Source organism: Ischnura elegans, chromosome 1 (genome assembly GCF_921293095.1).
Source record: "Ischnura elegans chromosome 1, ioIscEleg1.1, whole genome shotgun sequence".
Classification (NCBI taxonomy): domain Eukaryota; kingdom Metazoa; phylum Arthropoda; class Insecta; order Odonata; family Coenagrionidae; genus Ischnura; species Ischnura elegans.
The window spans coordinates 138,439,899-138,458,652 of NC_060246.1; the positions used below are offsets into that span (position 1 = coordinate 138,439,899).

The 18,754-nt window shown below is 38.8% G+C and overlaps 2 protein-coding genes across 6 annotated transcripts in view; one reads left to right on the plus strand and one right to left on the minus strand.

Annotated features, from left to right (window-relative positions):
• LOC124170782 (microtubule-associated protein Jupiter-like) overlaps nucleotides 1-10,408 on the minus strand; it is a 48,299-nt gene extending 37,891 nt beyond the window's left edge. The window contains exon 1 of one of the 5 annotated variants that reach the window (XM_046549744.1): nucleotides 10,255-10,408. In XM_046549744.1, the coding sequence (XP_046405700.1) occupies nucleotides 10,255-10,310 (56 nt within the window). In that variant the 5' untranslated portion in view covers nucleotides 10,311-10,408. Of the gene's footprint in view, nucleotides 1-4,084; nucleotides 4,732-10,254 lie in introns of those variants that run through there. The other 4 variants (XM_046549760.1, XM_046549776.1, XM_046549752.1 and 1 more) reach the window with 4 other exon arrangements.
• Nucleotides 10,409-10,629: 221 nt separating this feature from the next.
• Nucleotides 10,630-17,779, plus strand: LOC124170817 (inhibitor of growth protein 1). Its single transcript, XM_046549794.1, has 7 exons — nucleotides 10,630-10,968; nucleotides 11,089-11,194; nucleotides 11,381-11,502; nucleotides 11,830-11,995; nucleotides 12,571-12,833; nucleotides 14,535-14,668; nucleotides 16,655-17,779. Exons 1-7 carry the CDS (start codon nucleotides 10,833-10,835, stop codon nucleotides 16,859-16,861), a joined length of 1,134 nt encoding a protein of 377 aa, XP_046405750.1. The 5' UTR covers nucleotides 10,630-10,832; the 3' UTR covers nucleotides 16,862-17,779.
• The last annotated feature ends 975 nt before the right edge of the window (nucleotides 17,780-18,754 follow it).

Genomic DNA, 18,754 nt, shown 5'->3' on the forward strand with positions numbered 1-18,754 from the left:
TGGAGGACATGATTCTGTTGGTCATAAATGGGATGATTATTTACGTCACGATGGTAGTTAGCTCACGGCGTACGAATTCTGATAGTATTCGACTTCTGATCAATGAATTGAGAATATTAATTTACCACGACCATAAATAGAATCAAATGACGTATAGCGACAACAACCGGCAATTACCGAACACCATGGTCATAGCAAACTAGTAACTGCCACAAATAGCACGTCAGGGATCCAAATAGTGTATTAATTATTAACATACAAACTTAGGGCAAATATATTTTAGGAAATTTTACATCAGTCGATCAAGAATTGCTGACATAAGCGATCAGATGAATTCCAAAAACTCGGTTCACAGGAGGAAGCACAATTATTGCGACCGAAAAAAATCTTCATAGGCGCCACCGAAATACCAGCATCGCTTTTTGCAGAACTGTTCAAAGTTGGAAATTGGAAAATTAAGACGAATATATGCAATATTGGAAGAAAATTGAAGTCGATCAAACATGTAAAAATAAAGCGTGCACAATGGAATAAGTCATGATTCCACTGAAAAAATAGACCAATGTCTCATACCGGTTGCAATGCAACGGCCGAAAAATTAGAGCATAGAAAATTGTACAAATAGCATTTATACTAGCCGCATGAGTAGCAATGAGTTCAAATAAGTTTAAGGTCAAGTAATTTTTCGAATCGTGATCTTGACGCACAGAAGCAAATATGAAAGACTTATATTGGGTGGCGTTCACAGTATGAGGGTCTTGAGTTAAGCATTTTAATAAAGATATGAAAAAATAACACATCGCTTTAAATTTGAAGTGAATAGAAAAAATGTATTAAGTTCAATAAGAGACGACGAGGACACGTAAATTCACGGCCTTGCCCCGACGGAAATCGTTGAAAGACCGTAAGCGACCGCAGCAAGGAAATACAGCAGACTTCGATTTCTCAGAATACAAATTACCTAGCCCTATTTTGAGTGTGTGAATATTTCCATCGACTTTCCTCGAGGCAATAGAATTAAAAATGCGGATAGGAAGTGAATTCTTGAATAAATCAGAACAGGGTCAGGGAAAGAAAGAACAACCGGTTACACACAAATGAAAGCTTTTCTATCAAGACGATCCCAGGTATGAGTGACATGAATGCACTAACAGAGACAATAAATAACACGAGCGACTCGAAGGAAACGGAAAAGAAAACCAAACGACTCATTCCCGATAAGAATTTCAGAACTGTTTTGATTTGGCTGAGAATTCAACAGCTCCATTTTCCTTCTTTCGATTTACACGAATTAACAAAAACACTTATTCATGATTTCACTGAGTATAAAGATTTATTTTGGTGGAAGAGTGGATAATCTACGCTATGCAACATAAATTTACTAAAACGATTAAGAGAATTTATTTCTTAATTGTCTTATACAGTTTTTCGCATTGAAACCTATGAATTTTTTATTGGAATCTAACTAACAATAAGAATGGAAATTGGGGGATTTGGAGGTCTATTTATATGTCACTCGTATGGCCCAGAATCCACATTATAGCTAAATAAAGTACCTCATGATTAATACTTTGTACAAGTTAAATTAATGATGTAATTACACCTTCCGTTGAATTTAAGTTAAAACTGCTAACAAATCAAGCAACATGACAAGTTACAAAAAATCATATATTTTACCACACATGTGCTTCGATACAACTAATGAATAAAAACTTCGATCAGGGAAGATCCGGAATTAGCCAAAAAACAAGTGGAAACCCGTCTTTGTTCTCTAATTTAGTATTTGCTGAAAGGAAACAGTTAGAAACTACAAAAGAAGAGGGCAATAGATAGCGTAAATAGGCGACACTTTCTTTGAAAGGATTTAGTCGTCTGCCTTTTCTCCATGTCACGCAGCCGTGGAGCATCAATCGTGCTATTTTGATAAAACCCAACGAAAGACACTACGTTGCGTTAAGTCTTGCACATAATACAATAAAAAAATTGCAGTTCAATATTTATCCAGGTCCACATCTATAATTTAATTCATCCAAGCACAGACTGGAAGGTTAATGAGCAGGGTGCATCTCATTCAGAAGCTAGCAGGGTATTTAATCAATAATTAACCCTGTCAGAAAGCATTTGCTCAATTATATCGATCAGCAATTGATCTTCTGATGGGAAAAAATCGTAGGAAAATGAGGTTCCGTTTGTCCATTTACAGTTCACCAAGGTGAAAAGTTTTTGCCGTTATCAAAAAGTGCACGATAGATTGCAAAACTAACATAAAATTTCTCGGGTCGTAACTATTCTTCCTTCCACCCAGCCTTTCTCTAATTTTCCTTACGTTCCCAATTTTTTCCTCGGAGGTGCAAAGGTTACCGGATATAAACTTAATAGGCCTTTCTCTCTAGAGTGCCTTGCAGCTGCGTTCATCTGACGAAGACGCGCATTGGTAAAGTGGTAATCACGTACCGCGCGCATCGAGGCTGGATGCCACTAAGGTTTTTGTGGGCTTCACCTCCGAGAACCGAGATACTTTTTCCCCGCTTGCTCTTTTTGTAATTTTCCAAGTGTTTCCCAGGGGGTGTGGAGGAGAGAAGAAAGCCTTCACGTCTCCTGCATCGGATGGCACCTCAGCCACGTCCACGCCACCCAGCAACCGTCACACATCCCTAAACACTTAGATGACTGGGGGCGGTGGGGGAGGACTGGGCCTCCCCCAACCCCGCGACGAAGACTAGAGGGCGCAAGTCGGAGAGAAGGATCCTTGGAGGCGGCGGAGGCGGCAGATGAGAACAAAAACAAGACGAGCCGATGAAAGTTCGAGACAACCGCCCGGCAATCGAATCATGCCACATGAGCCACATGTTCGGGCACTCGTGACGAAGTGGGTTCGGAACGCCTCGTGGAGCGTAACGCATGACCGCAAGAGGAGCCGCCTCGGAGGCGAAGGAACGACCAACGCTTGGGAGGATGGCCAGAAAAGCGTAGAGATGAGGATAACGGGTGGACTACAAAGGTTCTATCACAGCGGAAAGACCGAGAGGGAATGCTCGCATTCGGCTTAAAAGACCACGCAAGGGTTTTTAATCAAGTCATCGCCGCGCTTCAGAAATAGGGTCAACAATCCCTGCCACTGAGGAGGAGATATTTATGGTCAAGGACACGGGATTTAAACCCCTCCGAGCGTAACATGTGGAGAAGACATAGCATTTCAACTGGATTTCCAACAACCCAAAAAGGTTTATATACATATATGAATACACAAGCAGGAGATAATATTTAAAACATCTTATGTTGGTGTTAAGACGCGGTTAAGTCTCCCATGCAGTTGCAATAAGAGAGAATAGTATTTAAAAGAACCAGAATTTTAACTATGTTTATTCGTTTAAAATACGTACTTTGACAAAATATTTCCACGAAGAGTGCAAAAGTCCGAGACTGAATTTCTATGCATGACTTGGAACTTGAATATGAGAAAGAAAAGTAAACTTAACTTCGAATGCTAATACGAGGAAAATATGAATATCTTAATCAGCTGCCAAACTTAATACAGATTTTTGCAATGCTATCTATAAACTCTCACAAAAAAACTAGACAAATATGGAAAAAATAATCCTTAAAGGCTGTACGTAGTTATTGAGGGAGGGATAAACCGGAGTCGTACTAAAAACTGAAGTCGAACCAGAAGGAAGAGAAATAGTTACAAAAATTATTTCTCCCGTGAAAAACAATCCTATCGGTTACGTAACATTCTTCTCACTGGTACGCCTACAATTTAAGAAATCGACCAATAGCGTCATGAAAACAAGGCAGATAAGTGTAGCATTAAAAAGAGTGGATGTAAGTACTTTTGATTGACGGCTGGACAAGCTTGTTAGAGCTACAAAAACCATTAAGATCAAACGGCAGATTCAGCATGCACAATCATTCCGTGCAATACCTTAGGAATTCGTTCACTCATGAAATCAAAAGCATTTAATATAAGCATCCATTCATACAAGCACAATCTTCACCGTTAGTATTTCAAGCTTCAAATGCAAGAGGTAAGACAATCATGATATCAAACTAAATAAAAATAACAAATTATTCATTGTCCTACCCAGCCATCTCAATCCTGGGCCTAAACACGGGCAGCAAGAGCAAAAGAAAGAGCGAATTTCCTCTCCGAGATTCCAGTGAGTAATATCGGGACGTTCCGGCTAGAGATTCTAGGAACGGCGTCCGAGTCACGGCGTCAGAAATTCTTTCCTTCGAGAAAAGCTATTAGACCCTCTAAGCTAAGGCGCTTGGGCCAGATTCAGGGGGCACAAGGCTTTTTCAACAAAAATTTACAATATTCTGACAAATCAAAAAAAAACAAAGCTGAGGAAACAACTATGAAGTTCTTTGAGTCTAGAAGTAGGACAGCACAAAAAGTTAATATCGCTCTTCCTTTTATCTTGCTCTGCCCTCCCCAAGAATGAAGGTGCACAAAAACTCTCAAGGAAACCGCACGGGTGGCCGAAGAACTTAACCACCGTCGCTTTTCAGTGAATAAAATAGTTGGGCCGCTTCGGTCCGTCCCTCTCTGTTGCCGCGAGAGCGGAACCACAACAGGTGCCTTGGCTGCAGCAGGACGCCCTCTCCGTATGACTCTCCTCCTTCGCTCCAAGAGGTTCGGCCAAAGACCGAGAGCGCTACCCGGGGCGGCGGCGTGCGTTGAAAAGGACGCGGGTTCAGCCTCGAAGCACACTGCGTAGGGAACGATAACGAACACCGGCCAGGTAGAGTGAAGTAAGATCGAGCACGGGAAACTTTTGAGATATCTGCGTCGCGAAATACTCAGCCCCTCCCACTGACCCACGCAATCACAAGGGACAGTCACACGATTGGTGCCGGCTAGTGAGTAAAAAGACCGGAGAGCAAGGAACACCCGCCCTTGTCCTCGCGTGGGATTCGAGGCCCGACGTTGCCAAGTGCGCTCGCACCCCACGCCCTCGGCGGGACGCCGAGATGCCAGGGGCCGCCGCAGCACCAGCGCGCAGCATCCCACGGGCCCTCCTGGAGCACGCCTATAAACGGTCACGTCGGAATCCCGTTGCGACCATGGTAACAGTAGGGCCGGGCTGGTCCCAATGCCATCGCTTCTGTCGCGTTGCACAAGAAGTGCCACAAACATAATTACGAGTGCATTTGCTATTCATGCGTTTCCGTCGAGTCGTAAAGCATATCGCATTACACGCATGAAAGCCAAGCGCCGCATGGGAAAATGCAGTTTCCGAATCCAAGGGCAACTTATTACGACACTACATAGTATTCACGATATTTCAGCCACTGTATTAATTTTTTCGTATTAGCATTCTGGTATTTCAAATCATGCCCAAAAAGGAATTGACCTTTAGTGATAAAAAATGAACACAACTGATGCCCTAAAAATGAATGAATCTTATGATGAATGGACCTAACTTTCATAATGGCATTTTATACAACATTATTTAACTCTGGACGAAATCAAGTACAAAATAAATTAAAAAGGAGAGACAACTATAGTAATGTAAAAATATTTACGGAATCCCCACAAAATTTTCTTGAAATTGGTAGTGCCTAAAATCTCATGGTACAATATGTCACTAGAACGATACAACAGAGGAAAAATTTACATTCAAAATCAATTTAAATTACCACACCGATAACGTTGATGACCGGGTCACCCTAAAATGAGAGATAAAGAAATGACCAGCAGCTCAATTATGAAAACTTCTTGGGAAGAAAGTTGGCTGTGTTGACACACACAACGATAAACCTAATTATTTATTCAAGATGTGGCAACGAAGCGGAGGAGACAAGGCGATTCAAGAATATGGAGAAGATCGAGACTGCACACTCATCCCACATACACTTCCTCTACGGCGCAGACGACTCAAGCACGTGACCAACGCCACAACAGGGCCGGCGATGTACCTCCCTTTTACTCCCATATAGGGTAGGAAAGAGATCGGGGTGGTTCTGGAACGAGACTGGGAGAACCTGGGTAGGAACGAAAGGGAAACTCGCAGACCCAGGAGAAAAATTACATGACTCACAAGACGAAGCGAGAAGTGGGTAGCGTGCGCCGGTTTAGGCTGTAATGAAATGCGTTACGGGGGGTAGAGTAAGGGCAAAAATGAGATTCATCTTCATGCGTGTATTTTGAATCTCCATACGAGTGCAACATATGCGAGCAGAAATCCCGCTAACATTTTCAAGGCGCATTAACTAATGATAAACTATTTACTGGATTGCAGCCTGCGACCGTAATGACGCAACAGCGACAATTCCAGGACACTAGAGGTTTTCTTTAACACAGACACCATTACGTATCTACTAGTAGACTTAAATACAAACTATTTTTACATTTAATTATATATTCCAAATAAAATCAAATGATTCTGGATATAAAAGGCGGAAACTGCACCAAATGAACCACCATCTGATTTTCTAAAGCAGGAATTTCCACGAATTGAAACACGAATTAGAACTATTCTGAGTATATTTATTCAGGAAATGAAAACACGAGGCGAAATCCGCATGCCAGGAGCTAGAGGCACGACTCTAGCGATAGGAAATGTTTTTTTCAAAATTCAAAATAACCAGGCCACGAATGTAACGAGGAGACTTTACAATTACCTCAAATAATTTAACCGATACGTGACAATACTTTCTTCAAATGGCTCTCTCCTTTACTCAAGTTTTGGCAACGAAGCGAATAAATGAAATCCGGCAAGGCTCCTCATCGAAACTTCGGTGAAGATACTGTGACTTAATGTGGTTGAGTTCCCGAGAAGAACTCAAAGTAATGATTGCTCAGCTGGAATCAGCATGGGTGTTCGCCAACAGTGAATTACTATTGTTACCACACACACTGGCCAAGCGTATGTGGCAATGAATCCATAGCAGATCCTGAGAAATACTGCCATTAGGGTTAAATAGATTTCATAACCTCTAATTATATTAAACAATAGTAATTAAATATAATATTTCACATGTATTTATCATAGCTGGTAGAAATTGGTCCACATTACCGTGCGGGAATCCCACGGCCATATTTTTATTTTTTCCCCATCAACTGACACAAATTACAGGGAAAAAAAAACAAAAAAAAACTCCGAAATACTATGAAATGAATTCAACATTTAACATTGCTTCATAATACTTAGAACGAACATAACATGTAATAGCTTACTTTTAAATTTACAATACCACATTTTAATTAAATGTGTTTCAAAATATTCTGATGATTTACACGGATGAAATTTGATCTAGAACCTCAATGGACTCCAAACTACGCATCCCTTCAAATAATCCCATAATTTTTACAGGTTAAACCCCGCAGCTTTTGTGATACAGGTATTGAGATCATCAATGTCACGGGCAACACAGATTTTCCTCCTACTATTAGAATTTCAGAGAAAAAGGCAAGCAAGCACTAACTTGGCCACCTTGGATTGGCCGTTCAATTCCACAAAAGGCAACCAGACAGAGCAAAATGTGGAGGAGAAATAGGCAGGACGACTCCGGGACAACTTCGCTACCACGACCGCTTTTGCACTCATGCTGGAACGAGAATATTTCCTCAATCGAAAAGTGGACTCGAGGGAGTAATTAAATATAGACGTGATGAGAATGGCGACCAGAACAAACTAAAAACAATTATGGCAGAGAAAAAAATAATCGAAATAATGAATTTAATTAGAGGGATCAATACATCATTCACTCGATTCAAAGTTACGTATTTATGGCATATATAAAAAAAAAGTCTATGCAATTTATTGAGACACCATCAAAGACAACTTCGAGATCAGGAAAAAGTTTTAAAAAATTGAAACGCATTATTTTCTGCCTAATATAAGAGCCTATAATTTTCGGCAACTTTATTTCAAAGGGTAGGAGACACGCATCACGGAAGCAATCGCCAAAATACAGCACAGTTGGTGAAATGTTAACTCGCTCAAAACTATGATTGCACCAAGTTCATTGACTGCACACAGTAAATTACATATTAAACTAACCACTTCCTGAAAAGAGCTAGATCATAATATGCTTCCAATAAATTTCATTCAAATTCAAATATGCTTTCCAGACACGATGACTGGTGCAGAGACTACTACTACTCAAGGGTCAATGGCCAATTATGAAAGCAATATTAAGAGGTCTTACGAGGCGTGAAATCACGTTTCTTTCAGTTATAAAAGGAGAAGGGAAGAGGCAACATATGAGCAGTATACCTCGAAATCCGCAATGAGCACTTCGCCCTCAAGTCCATCACGGTCGTGTACATTTGTATCACGCACAAAATTGTACCAGTTTTTCATTGACGCGGAAAAGTTTGGAAAAAACATGTTCATTGTGAACAATTAACTCACCAAATGTGACAGCTGAACCACCAATGGCAAAATGTTCTGGTATGATCATATCATTATATTAAAAGACACTGGCAATTGTTACAAATACGTTAACTTGACACACATACACACACGGTGACAGGCTTTCAATACGAAACGAAACAAAACTGAAACAATCTGAGGAAATTTTCCGTTAACTTTTAATTTACTTATACGATACAACTCCACCAGATAAAGGCTGAAAACCCCCTCTATTATAGTACGTTCAATTTACCTAGTCAGCAGCAGATAACTTTTTAAGGTCTTGCACTCTTCCATTCACGACTACATCACAAAATTCGCGACTTTCAACATTCTTTGATATCTATATTATTCTAACATTCCATGATATTCATATTTTTTTCCCTAATTACAAGTCCTACCCAAGCTAACAAATACCCACCCCAAGATAAGAAGCCAGATCCTGAGACTGAACCGTCCGGTTCTCGTGAAATTAAATACACCAACCTATGGGTTCCTCAAGCTTAATAAATACAGAGGGTAATAAATCGATCAAAATGGACGAGAGTCGGAATAGAAAACTCGGTCATAGTCTACCTTACGGTGATAAGGACAAATTAAGACAATAATGCAAGGGAATCCTAGGTTATTTATACACTATGTTGAATGGTCCACATCCAGCAAAGCTACAAATTTTCCACTAAAGTAAAACAACAATCGATTTTTCAGAATCCGAATCTCACGTGAGCGGGTGACGTGACAGTGCAGCGACATGCGTAATCACAATGCGCCAGAGTATGCGGACAACTCATTAGTTAAGGGCATTCCCTTGAAAATAGGGAGAGGCTGCGTGAATACTACAGCGATAACAATTAATGCGATAGTATTTTAGCTTTATACGCCCATTTATGACCTGACTTCATCACTACGGGATTTGTGACCGAACATATTTGTGACCGGGAAAACTCCTGCTAACTATCAACAGATCTTAAGTTGACACTAATACATGGCCAATTACTCCTGGATCGATAAAAACTTGTTCTTTTAATGTTTCCTATTGTAAAATTATCAAAAAGCGGCAGTTTCACGGCAGTACGAAAAGAAAGAGAATTCGAAAGATGAGCGATATTTTCAATGTAACTTTGAAGCCTACAGATGGCAGCAAGTACAGGAGAGACTAATCAGTCCGGTAACTCTGCCTTCCCCCTAACCCCCCTAACACAGAAAACTGCACCAAAGTCAGAATATATTTCACCAGTTACTCTTAAACCTATCAGTGCATAATAATCACAGGTAGGTGTTACGAAGATAACAATAAATTAACATCGATGTCGGCGTTATCTTTCCAAGCGAGGACAAACTTTGCGGAGACCGGCTGAATGAGTCACACACGTCTCACGCCAACCGTCACCAGCTGGATGTCAGACGGGTCTGGCGGCGAGGTTTCCCCAACCGTCACATGGCAAGCAGACCTCAAATAATTGCGATCAACCCAACAGTGCTCCATGCGAGATAGTACCACAGATTTGAGGAAGAAATACCATTAACACGCCGATCTTGCATGATAAACCAAACCACCTCAAAGTACAATAACATAAAAAGTTACATTCCAAAAGCCATTTCGATTAGATTTTTGAACCGAAATAGACAAGAATGCCGTGGTACCCCAGACAGACAAAATGTCAATAACTTCATGGTACACATTGTTGCTAAAATTGACCATTACACTAAAAGAGTATCATAAAAGTGTTTTAAAATGAAGCACTATAATTCGCTAAATGTAATAAATGAATATTTGAAAATAACCTTGGTGCTTGAACTTGAATGTAATATTAAGATCTCCTATGCCCAATCTAAGTGCAAATCACACACAACTGACTCCCACCAAAGATAAAGAAAAAAAACTTACCGGCTGGATACTTTTGTGTTCTCACCCAGACCAATAAACAAGTTTGTGGAACTCATTGTGATACAAATGAAATCTTAAACACAAAATTTTCTGGAGACCTTAGTCTCAAGCCGCTTACAACGTTACAACGAATCGCGCAAATTGAATCGACTGATTCTGACAAATTTCATTGGTCGATATTTCCAGTGGGTCAAAAAAAGTCATTGCTTTTAATAGATATTATCTTTCCAACTGGAAAATAATTTGAATTTTTTTCGCTTCAAATAAAATGAAACTATTCACTAAAGTCACCCTAAATGGATTTACATATTTTTATTCCTACCAAAGGCGCTATCGCGCTATTACGGCATTTGCGCAAGTTTCGACGTCTTCCGCCAGGTGGCAGTGCTATCGAAACAACAAAGTTTGTTGTGATGGCTCGTTTCACTAGTCAGACGCTACAAATTACATATATTCATGTTGGGGTAATTCGATAACCCTCGTCATGTAAAATTTGTAGAGACATCATCCGTCGGCTTTTAATTATTTCTGTGTATTTGTGTGTGTACATTATACGGTAGCCTAGAATTGTGGACAAAATGTTGAATCAGGCAGCGGTCGAAGCTTTGTATTCGGCCACATATGTGGAAAACTATTTGGATTGCGTCGAAAATTTACCTGATGACTTGCAAAGGCATCTGTCGCGAATGAGGGAATTAGACGTTTCTTACCAAGGTATAGATCTCCGTAATTGAAGCTCTTCCTTCGTTCCATTCCTTGCATGGCGCGATGACGTTTCCTTAACGAAAACTCTGTGATATTTTGTATATTATGAATGTAAAATATTATTTTCAGCTTACCTTAAGGAACTAGAAGCAGGGCAGCAAGCCTTATTGGGAATCCTCGGAGGGTCTGGTGGAACAAGTGGCGCGAATCAGAGGCGGCGAGCTCTCTTACGAAAGTGAGACTTTGTAGTTGTTGCAGTTCATCAATTGAATCTGCCATTTCTCGAACTCTTTCGTATTTCTCAAGATTATTCGATAGATTTCTGTCTCTTTTCAAGAATTGTCGATGATTTATTTGAAATATTCTAAGAAGAGTATCACTTATTTCAGAAATATTGATTCTATTCCAACTGATTTTCCAGGGTTCAGACGATGCTAATAGCCGCACAGGAAGTTGGAGATGAAAAGTTACAGGTAGTTCAAGCTGTTCAAGATCTGATTGAAAACAAATCTCGCCAGTTGGATTTAGACTTCAGGAATTTGGGTATGTACTGAGACGCTTCCTCGTCTCGTTGAATTTTAGAGTCGACTACCGTAGAAAAAATTAGTTATCCCATCGCTCAGGTACTGTTTTTTTACATGCCTCCATCAGCGCTAGTGCACAGCTTTCTGGTCCTTGCTCCTAGTTATAAATTTTGCACTCTCCTTCCTCAGTTGAATTGCTTAAAATACCGTTTAGGAAGGATAATTTGTTTATGGAACCTCCCAATCTCAATTTTAAAGTCAGTCTATGCCCTTTGTATGCTTGAGCCTCGACCCCTTTTGTGCTTGAATTTTCATGAACCTTTTCCCCGAACGCTTTCTCTTGCAGATTTTGGTAAAGATCAGGAAAACACCGAGCCCAACAGAGATTCAATGCCTCATAATGTTGGTAGTGGAACTGGAAGTGGGCAAGGCGGTGGGGGAGGGTCCACTCCCTCTGCCTCCGGGGGAACAGTTGCTGAAAGGAGCAGCGAAAGGCACTCGAAAAGGGCCAGGTATGGTTATGTGTTGTGTAGTGAAAATGCTGCCTTTGAGTCGTTAAGGACATTTAGTTGTACTAAAAAAGTAATAGATAATCATAAATAAGGTACTACCTTGTACCTATCGCCTAAGTGAAGTTATGGAGGAAAATACAGGATACATGTATTCTTTTTAGTTTTGAAAACTATAATTTGAGCATTTGCTATCTTGAGGATTAAGCATTCATGTAATGTTGTTTCTTGTGTTGCTTAGAGAGTTTAAATTAGGAAAGAAATACCGAGCATTATTTCTAGATTTTTTTGTTGGATTTATGTGCTTATTTCTGTCACATTTTTCATATTTATAATCGTAATGACTGGCCTTAAACAATCTGTATTTTTCTTTCATTTCTTTCTTATTTTTCATTGCCACCACTTTGACCCTTATTCTCAATCATGGAATGTCCCCAATAATTTACCTTTCCATTTCCTCTTTATTACATTAAAATTACCCTCCTATGTCCCTTACTGTCTTTTTCTTTGCCATTCACCCTTTCTTGTTACTCCTTTTTAAAAGTGCTTACAATGAATCTCGTGCTATTTCCTTAAAGACGTACAAGGACTGAATCGACCTCAGAAAATGGAGTGGTTAGTGGAGCCTTTGGCGGGACAAATGCAGGGACTCCTGGATTTTCTACTGAGAGTGGTCGGACAACCAATGTGTCAGCCTCAGCTGCATTGTCCAGTGGGGGAGGTGGTGGTGGTGGAGGAGGTACTGGTGGGAATACTGGAAATCAACGGAGGAATGCGTCCACTGGTGGGAAGAAAAAGAAGAGAAAATCAAAGCAGGAACGTGATAGGGAACGAGTCGGAGGTATGTTATTATCAGCATTCTGAGTCAAGTACTTGTGTAAGAAATATTGAAAGTATGACAATTTTGATGTTTTGTTTACTTTATGTTGGTGTTGTATCCTTATTCCCATTGACTTGACCCACTGCCATTAGTATACTATGCAATATGCCTTGCCCTGTTAAGAAACTAGATTAAAGAGAGGTTACTATGAATAAGAGGGCACTGCTGAGTAGCCTTCATGCAAAGGAATCAAAACAGGGTATTTCTTCTCCCCTGGATTTCCCTCCCACCAATTTCGATCGGCCAGGTGTAGAAAAATAAACTCTTTTCTTTAATGTTTTGTAAAAATATATATCCACTACTATAAAAAGTTACCTACCCACTCTACAGACCTACATTTACCTGTTGGTCTGAGATAGTATTCTGGTACTTCTGAGGGTGTTTTTTTTTTACCTAGTTGAGGCACTGAGCTGAGGCTAAGGGTAGATTATTTGCTAATCGTAACAATTCTAAGCTATTATAAAGGACAGTAGATCGTGACACTTCAGTTTGATACTCCAGTGTATTGCATTAAAGAAATTTTTTGAAATTGAAAAGAAATTGAATACTTCTTCTTATTTTAATATGATGCAATTTGTTTGCTGTGACCTCGACTTGTGATGTAAACACAATGGAGTTCCTGGTAGTATTTTCTGGGCAGAACCCTTTGGCTCCCGAGTCACTTTCAGGAATGATACCGGGAAATACCAAGAATCTGAAATGGTGATCCAACTTATTGGCACTTGGAACTAGAAAGCTAGATTCACATGCTTCCTAAATTATGCAAGTGCCAATCAAATGCCTTGCTTCTTGCTTGTGGATTCACATGACTGTGAAGCAAAACATCTGATTTGCTTCAGTGTATGTAAGGTGTTTTTTTTATAAATAAAAGATCGCAGCACTTTTATTTTTTAAATATGTTTAACTTCCACCAGTTGAAGCCTGAATCTGTTGAACTTATGTAATGTGTAGTGTATCATGCTTCAGAGTCCAGCTTCATGTTAACCCTTTTGAGACGACTGAGTTTTCGTCTTAGCATGACTGCTGTACTGAGCCCCAAGAGACTTTTCTTTCTCGTAGTATAGAGCATTTTTGGAGGACATTCGTAAAGAAGGGTCTTGTGTAACCTTTTTCGACCCCTCCTCGCTGGGATTCTGCATTATCAGACTCGGAGAGTAGTTGTGCTCCCTCCTTTCCGGGTTTACGAACATACCTGCGGCATTGGTTCGCGGCAAACAATTGCATGACTGCAGTCCCTTACTGCTAAGAGGGGTATTAAAAGACGAGGGGTCAGGTACCTGCTCCCGGATTCCGAGGGTAAATCCTAAACCCCGCAGTTTTGGATCCCGAAACAAAGACGTTGTACACCCGCGACCGTCATAAAAAGGGGAGACCTAGAAAACGTATATATATGGCTTTCATTCTCTTGGTCAGGAAAATCTTAGACGGAAATATACGGCTTTCGTCTCCCGGGTCAAGAAACGTCCACACGTATATTTACGTCTTTAGTGGGGAAAAGATTAATAATGTCAAATATCAAGCATAGCATTTCTTATGATTAAGATAGTAGTTATTTTTAAGTTTTCAAAAAATCATGTGGTGGAAGTCAAGAGTTTTATTAAATTGTGTTTTTTTAAATGTGATCCTTTCTTAATAACCTGGTGTTTCTTTTTTATTTATTAGGAGACAGAGGGAGTGGAGTTGGGGTTGGTGGAAGCAGTGCAAATGCAAGTGGAGCTGTGGCTGGATCTGGTGAATCACCCCCTCAAGATATTCCAGTGGATCCAGATGAGCCAACCTATTGCCTCTGTGATCAGGTTTGTGATATTTTTCTCACTCAGTTTGATTGATTTTCTTAAATTTCTGGGTCCATAGCGGTGAGGGAAGTGCAGAAAAATCATCAGGGAGAAAAGCTAGAGGCACAGCAAAAATTGAAAATTGTGAATGAGCACGCTGAGTGTTGCTGCTTTTGATCTGCGAGGTGGGCATTTTGTTGTCCTCCTTGCTGGTCAGCTAAGTCAGTGTTGGCTTGGCTCTACTTGACTTCATACCTGCTTCTACTACTTCTGCTTGACTTCATTTTAAAAGAAGCCTTGCTGCTTTTTTTCCATAAAATCCCTTTAAATGCAATATATTTTATATAAAGTAAAGGCAATAGAAAAATTAATTCCGCATAAAAATAATCTGAAAACCAAGGGTTAGTTAAAAATGGCAAGTTTTTGTGAATCCTATTTTTTTCATAAATCTTGGTCTTTGATATCTTACCAGTCCGATTAATCCTGCTGTCATGGAATGTCATATGTAGGATTTCAATTTATGAATATGTTTAAATGAATGGCTCAGTGGGCCTAAAATATTTCAAATATCAGGCCTGACATTGTGGTTAAAGTTTCCCTGTTAATACAAGTTAGATATGAGTTTGGACATGGTGCTAACCAACTTCAGAAAAATTGATATGATGCACCACAAATATTTATTTACAAGAAATCTGTGCGGAGAGATTTCCTATAAGTGACTTAGATCGATTTGAAAAATTGGTTGAATTCTATCCTATCTTCCTCAATTCAACTTGAGCAAAAATTCTCAATTTTCTCCTGTACCTAATTTCACTCTAAATTCCGCCAAAAATATAAAGGAATATAACTAAAACAATTTTCCAAACCTGGTATGCTGATCATCAATACAATTTTTATAATGGTTTGAAATTTGGCCCAAGGTTCTTGGTTTGGCCAGAAAAATTCTCTAATTGATTTTTTTTAAATATGTACCTTCTCATACCCTCCAAAATAATGTAGATGAATTATCCATGTATTTTCCAAATTAAGAGCATTGGTTTCATGTAATTTTAATGTTGATTATCAATGTGATTTTCTTTGAGAAAATAGTGGTTTCATTATTACTTAGGTCTGTGGTTACCCTCCACAAAAATTACCCCAAATCCTAATTTCATGCTTAAATCCATCCAAAGTATGGATGAAAAACGTTATGGCACACAGTGCCCTGCCTGTCTTCACTCTGAACTGACCAGTTTGTTTAGAGTGGTGTGGTTGTGTTCTGATTGGAGCGGGTATGGTGGGCAAGAATCAGTTATGGTCGCACTTGTGCAAACCTGCTCTTATACTTATCTAAACATAGCCTAAACTAGCCAATGCTCCAACAACCTCATTGCAATGGCAATTAAATTACTGTGTCAATGAAGTATGTACTCTACTTCTTAATTTTTTCCATTGATGAAACCATCTGTTGGCGGTGAACCAAGTCTCATTTTCTCTCACCAATAAAGCAAATTACAAAGTCATATTTAATCAGTTTTGGCATTTTCCAATATTTGTGTTTTAATATTTAAAGAACACTGTCAGAAGCTTTTAGTTGCACAGAGATATTAGAAATGTAATTCAGCACATCAGGCTTTGTAGCTGATAAAAAAAACAACCACAGTGAGCCCAAAGAGAGTTCAGAATGAGTAATTCAATCATAATACTGATGCATGTGCATAATTAGAATGAAAAATTGATGTACATATTTCTTTTGGAATGCAGGGATCAAATTCGGCCTCAATTGAAATTTCATGAATTTCTAATGGGATTGTTTTCTCTTAAAAATGTTTCCTAGGAGGTTCCAAATATTCAATATTTGACAACCTTTTAGAATTCAAGTGCAAAGATAGTTTTTGTGTAATAATTAGCATATTTTTCATAGCATAATCATTTTTTTTCACATCCACCAAGTTTTAAAGTTTTTAGCCATTAAAGATGATTTCTCATATATCTTTTAAAAATTGTATTTCTCTTTTTTTATTCCAGATTTCCTTTGGTGAAATGATCTTGTGTGACAATGATCTTTGCCCAATCGAGTGGTTTCATTTTGGATGTGTGTCGCTCGTGTCCAAGCCGAAGGGAAGATGGTTTTGCCCAAGATGCCGTGGTGAGCGTGCGTCAGTTATGAAACCTAAAGCTCTCTTTTTGCGGGAGCTTGAACGTTACAATCGTGAGAAAGAAGAAAAGGCCTGATTTTATAATTGTTTGACTGAGAGAAATTATCAATGCCACTGAAAATATATATGCTAAGATTGTTCAACTGGTAGAGAAATGGGCATCCAAGGTATATGACGAAAGAATTTTATAGCACTATTACAGAAAAATCCAATAATTAAAAATTTTAAATGCTTGTTATTTAAGCCAAAGATGATAAGTGTTATTTGGGAAATATTTATGACTATAGAAACGATTCAGTTGTGAGAAATGCGTCAATGGGTACAGTTTTAAGATTGGCATGCTTGAAAGTTAAAGAATTTCATCAGGTATCTATAGTGCCTCAAAGAACTGCAAGAAAGTAACGTAAAGCGTGGGAGTTGGTCAGCTGGAACTTAATCCTGGAAATATCTAGTGAGTGTTGAGTGGAAAAATATTTTTGCAGTGGATATTTTTGCTGTAATATATTTTCTCTAAAAGACATTGAGGGATGGCACAGATATATCTAGGAGCCTGACTGATACAAACCTGTACCTAAGCAAATTCAGCATAACTTTTTTCTCAGCATTGATGATATTTAAAAGTGAAGTTTCTTCATATTTATTGTGTGCAAGCTATTGAGTTATCATAGTAGACATGTTCTCGATAATTTTTAAAGTCAAATCCTTCCAGTTACAAGGTTGTCCACATGTCTTGAAGCAATTACAGCAGTGATGTGGAATGTTGTTTTAATAACTAGTGTCGTCTGTTGATGTTTTACTTCTTTTCCATATCATAAACTGGCTCTATCTCAGCATGAATAGCTCTTCTGTCCTCCCACAATGGCTGTTTTTTTGGCAGTGCATTCTTAGAAGTTCGTTAATTCTGTGTTGCTTGTGTGTGTATGCATCACCTTTTTAGTATCATGTACAGTTTGTAAATGTTTCATTTAATGTCTCAAATGAGTCAATATGCCAATTTTTCAAAAAAAAACAGGACAGTATTGTAATTTGAAATATTTGTTTGTGCTGTTAGCTAAGGTTTAAAAATCTTACTGTGTACAAATTTTCTTTTTAAAGAATTATTCAAAAACCACTATTGTATAGTTTTTAATGGAGAATTTGAAAGTAATACAATATATCTTAACTAATTCCATTTCATTATTTAGAAGCTTTTGATTCCCATAAAAATTAAATATTTGTCTGGTAATTTTGCAATGTACCTTCTCGTCAACAATACTGACACACAATGCAGAAATCTTTATATTATGTAATAGGAATTTATTTTACTCTTACTTGTTCACTCAGAGATGAGTTTTCTTCTATTGCTTTTTATCTTGAATTGAATTATTGATCAGGGACCTTTTTATGAAGTGTATATTAAAGAAATTGATGGAGTTAATAATAATACAAAATGTCCCCAAAACGCTGCCTTGTGGCAAATGACAATTATGTATTAGTTAGAAGGGGTTTGCATCTTTGTCAGCAACTAGTTCAATTTTTGTAGGATTATGTAGGTATTCATTATCTGAAAATAGTCGCGAAAAGACCTAGCTTTCTTCATCATCTATTGTAATGAAAATTTCAGAAATAGACAGGACAGATACTTTCAAATGTTATCTGGGTACAAGTGTAATACCAGGTACTTTAAAAATTAGTGCAAGAAATACCAAAAAGGTTGATTTTTTTAAACGTATAATCTAATGTAGAGATGAACTAGCTCTTTAATAATGAAATATGATCCCTCTCAAATTCAAGTACACATCTTCATTTTCAATTGTGATAATAAGTTATAGTTTGATAGTTGTAAGGCCTGTGCTGGGCCACCGGGACGTATCCCAGTGTGGCCTCCAGCCTGGAAATCTTTTGTGCCCCCGAGTAGTCCTCCTTATGCGTAGTGCTAGCGCCATTTGGCCACAGCCTTCCACGCCCTAAGAAGGGGTCCAGCACGGGC

What these genes read in the sequence shown, in the direction of transcription:
- LOC124170817 (XM_046549794.1), top strand. Translation starts at nt 10,833, where the DNA reads ATGTTGAATCAGGCAGCGGTCGAAGCTTTGTATTCGGCCACATATGTG. An exon ending in ATTAGACGTTTCTTACCAAG is followed by an intron (nt 10,969 to 11,088) that starts GTATAGATCTCC and finishes TATTATTTTCAG; the next exon opens with CTTACCTTAAGGAACTAGAA. An exon ending in CGGCGAGCTCTCTTACGAAA is followed by an intron (nt 11,195 to 11,380) that starts GTGAGACTTTGT and finishes CTGATTTTCCAG; the next exon opens with GGTTCAGACGATGCTAATAG.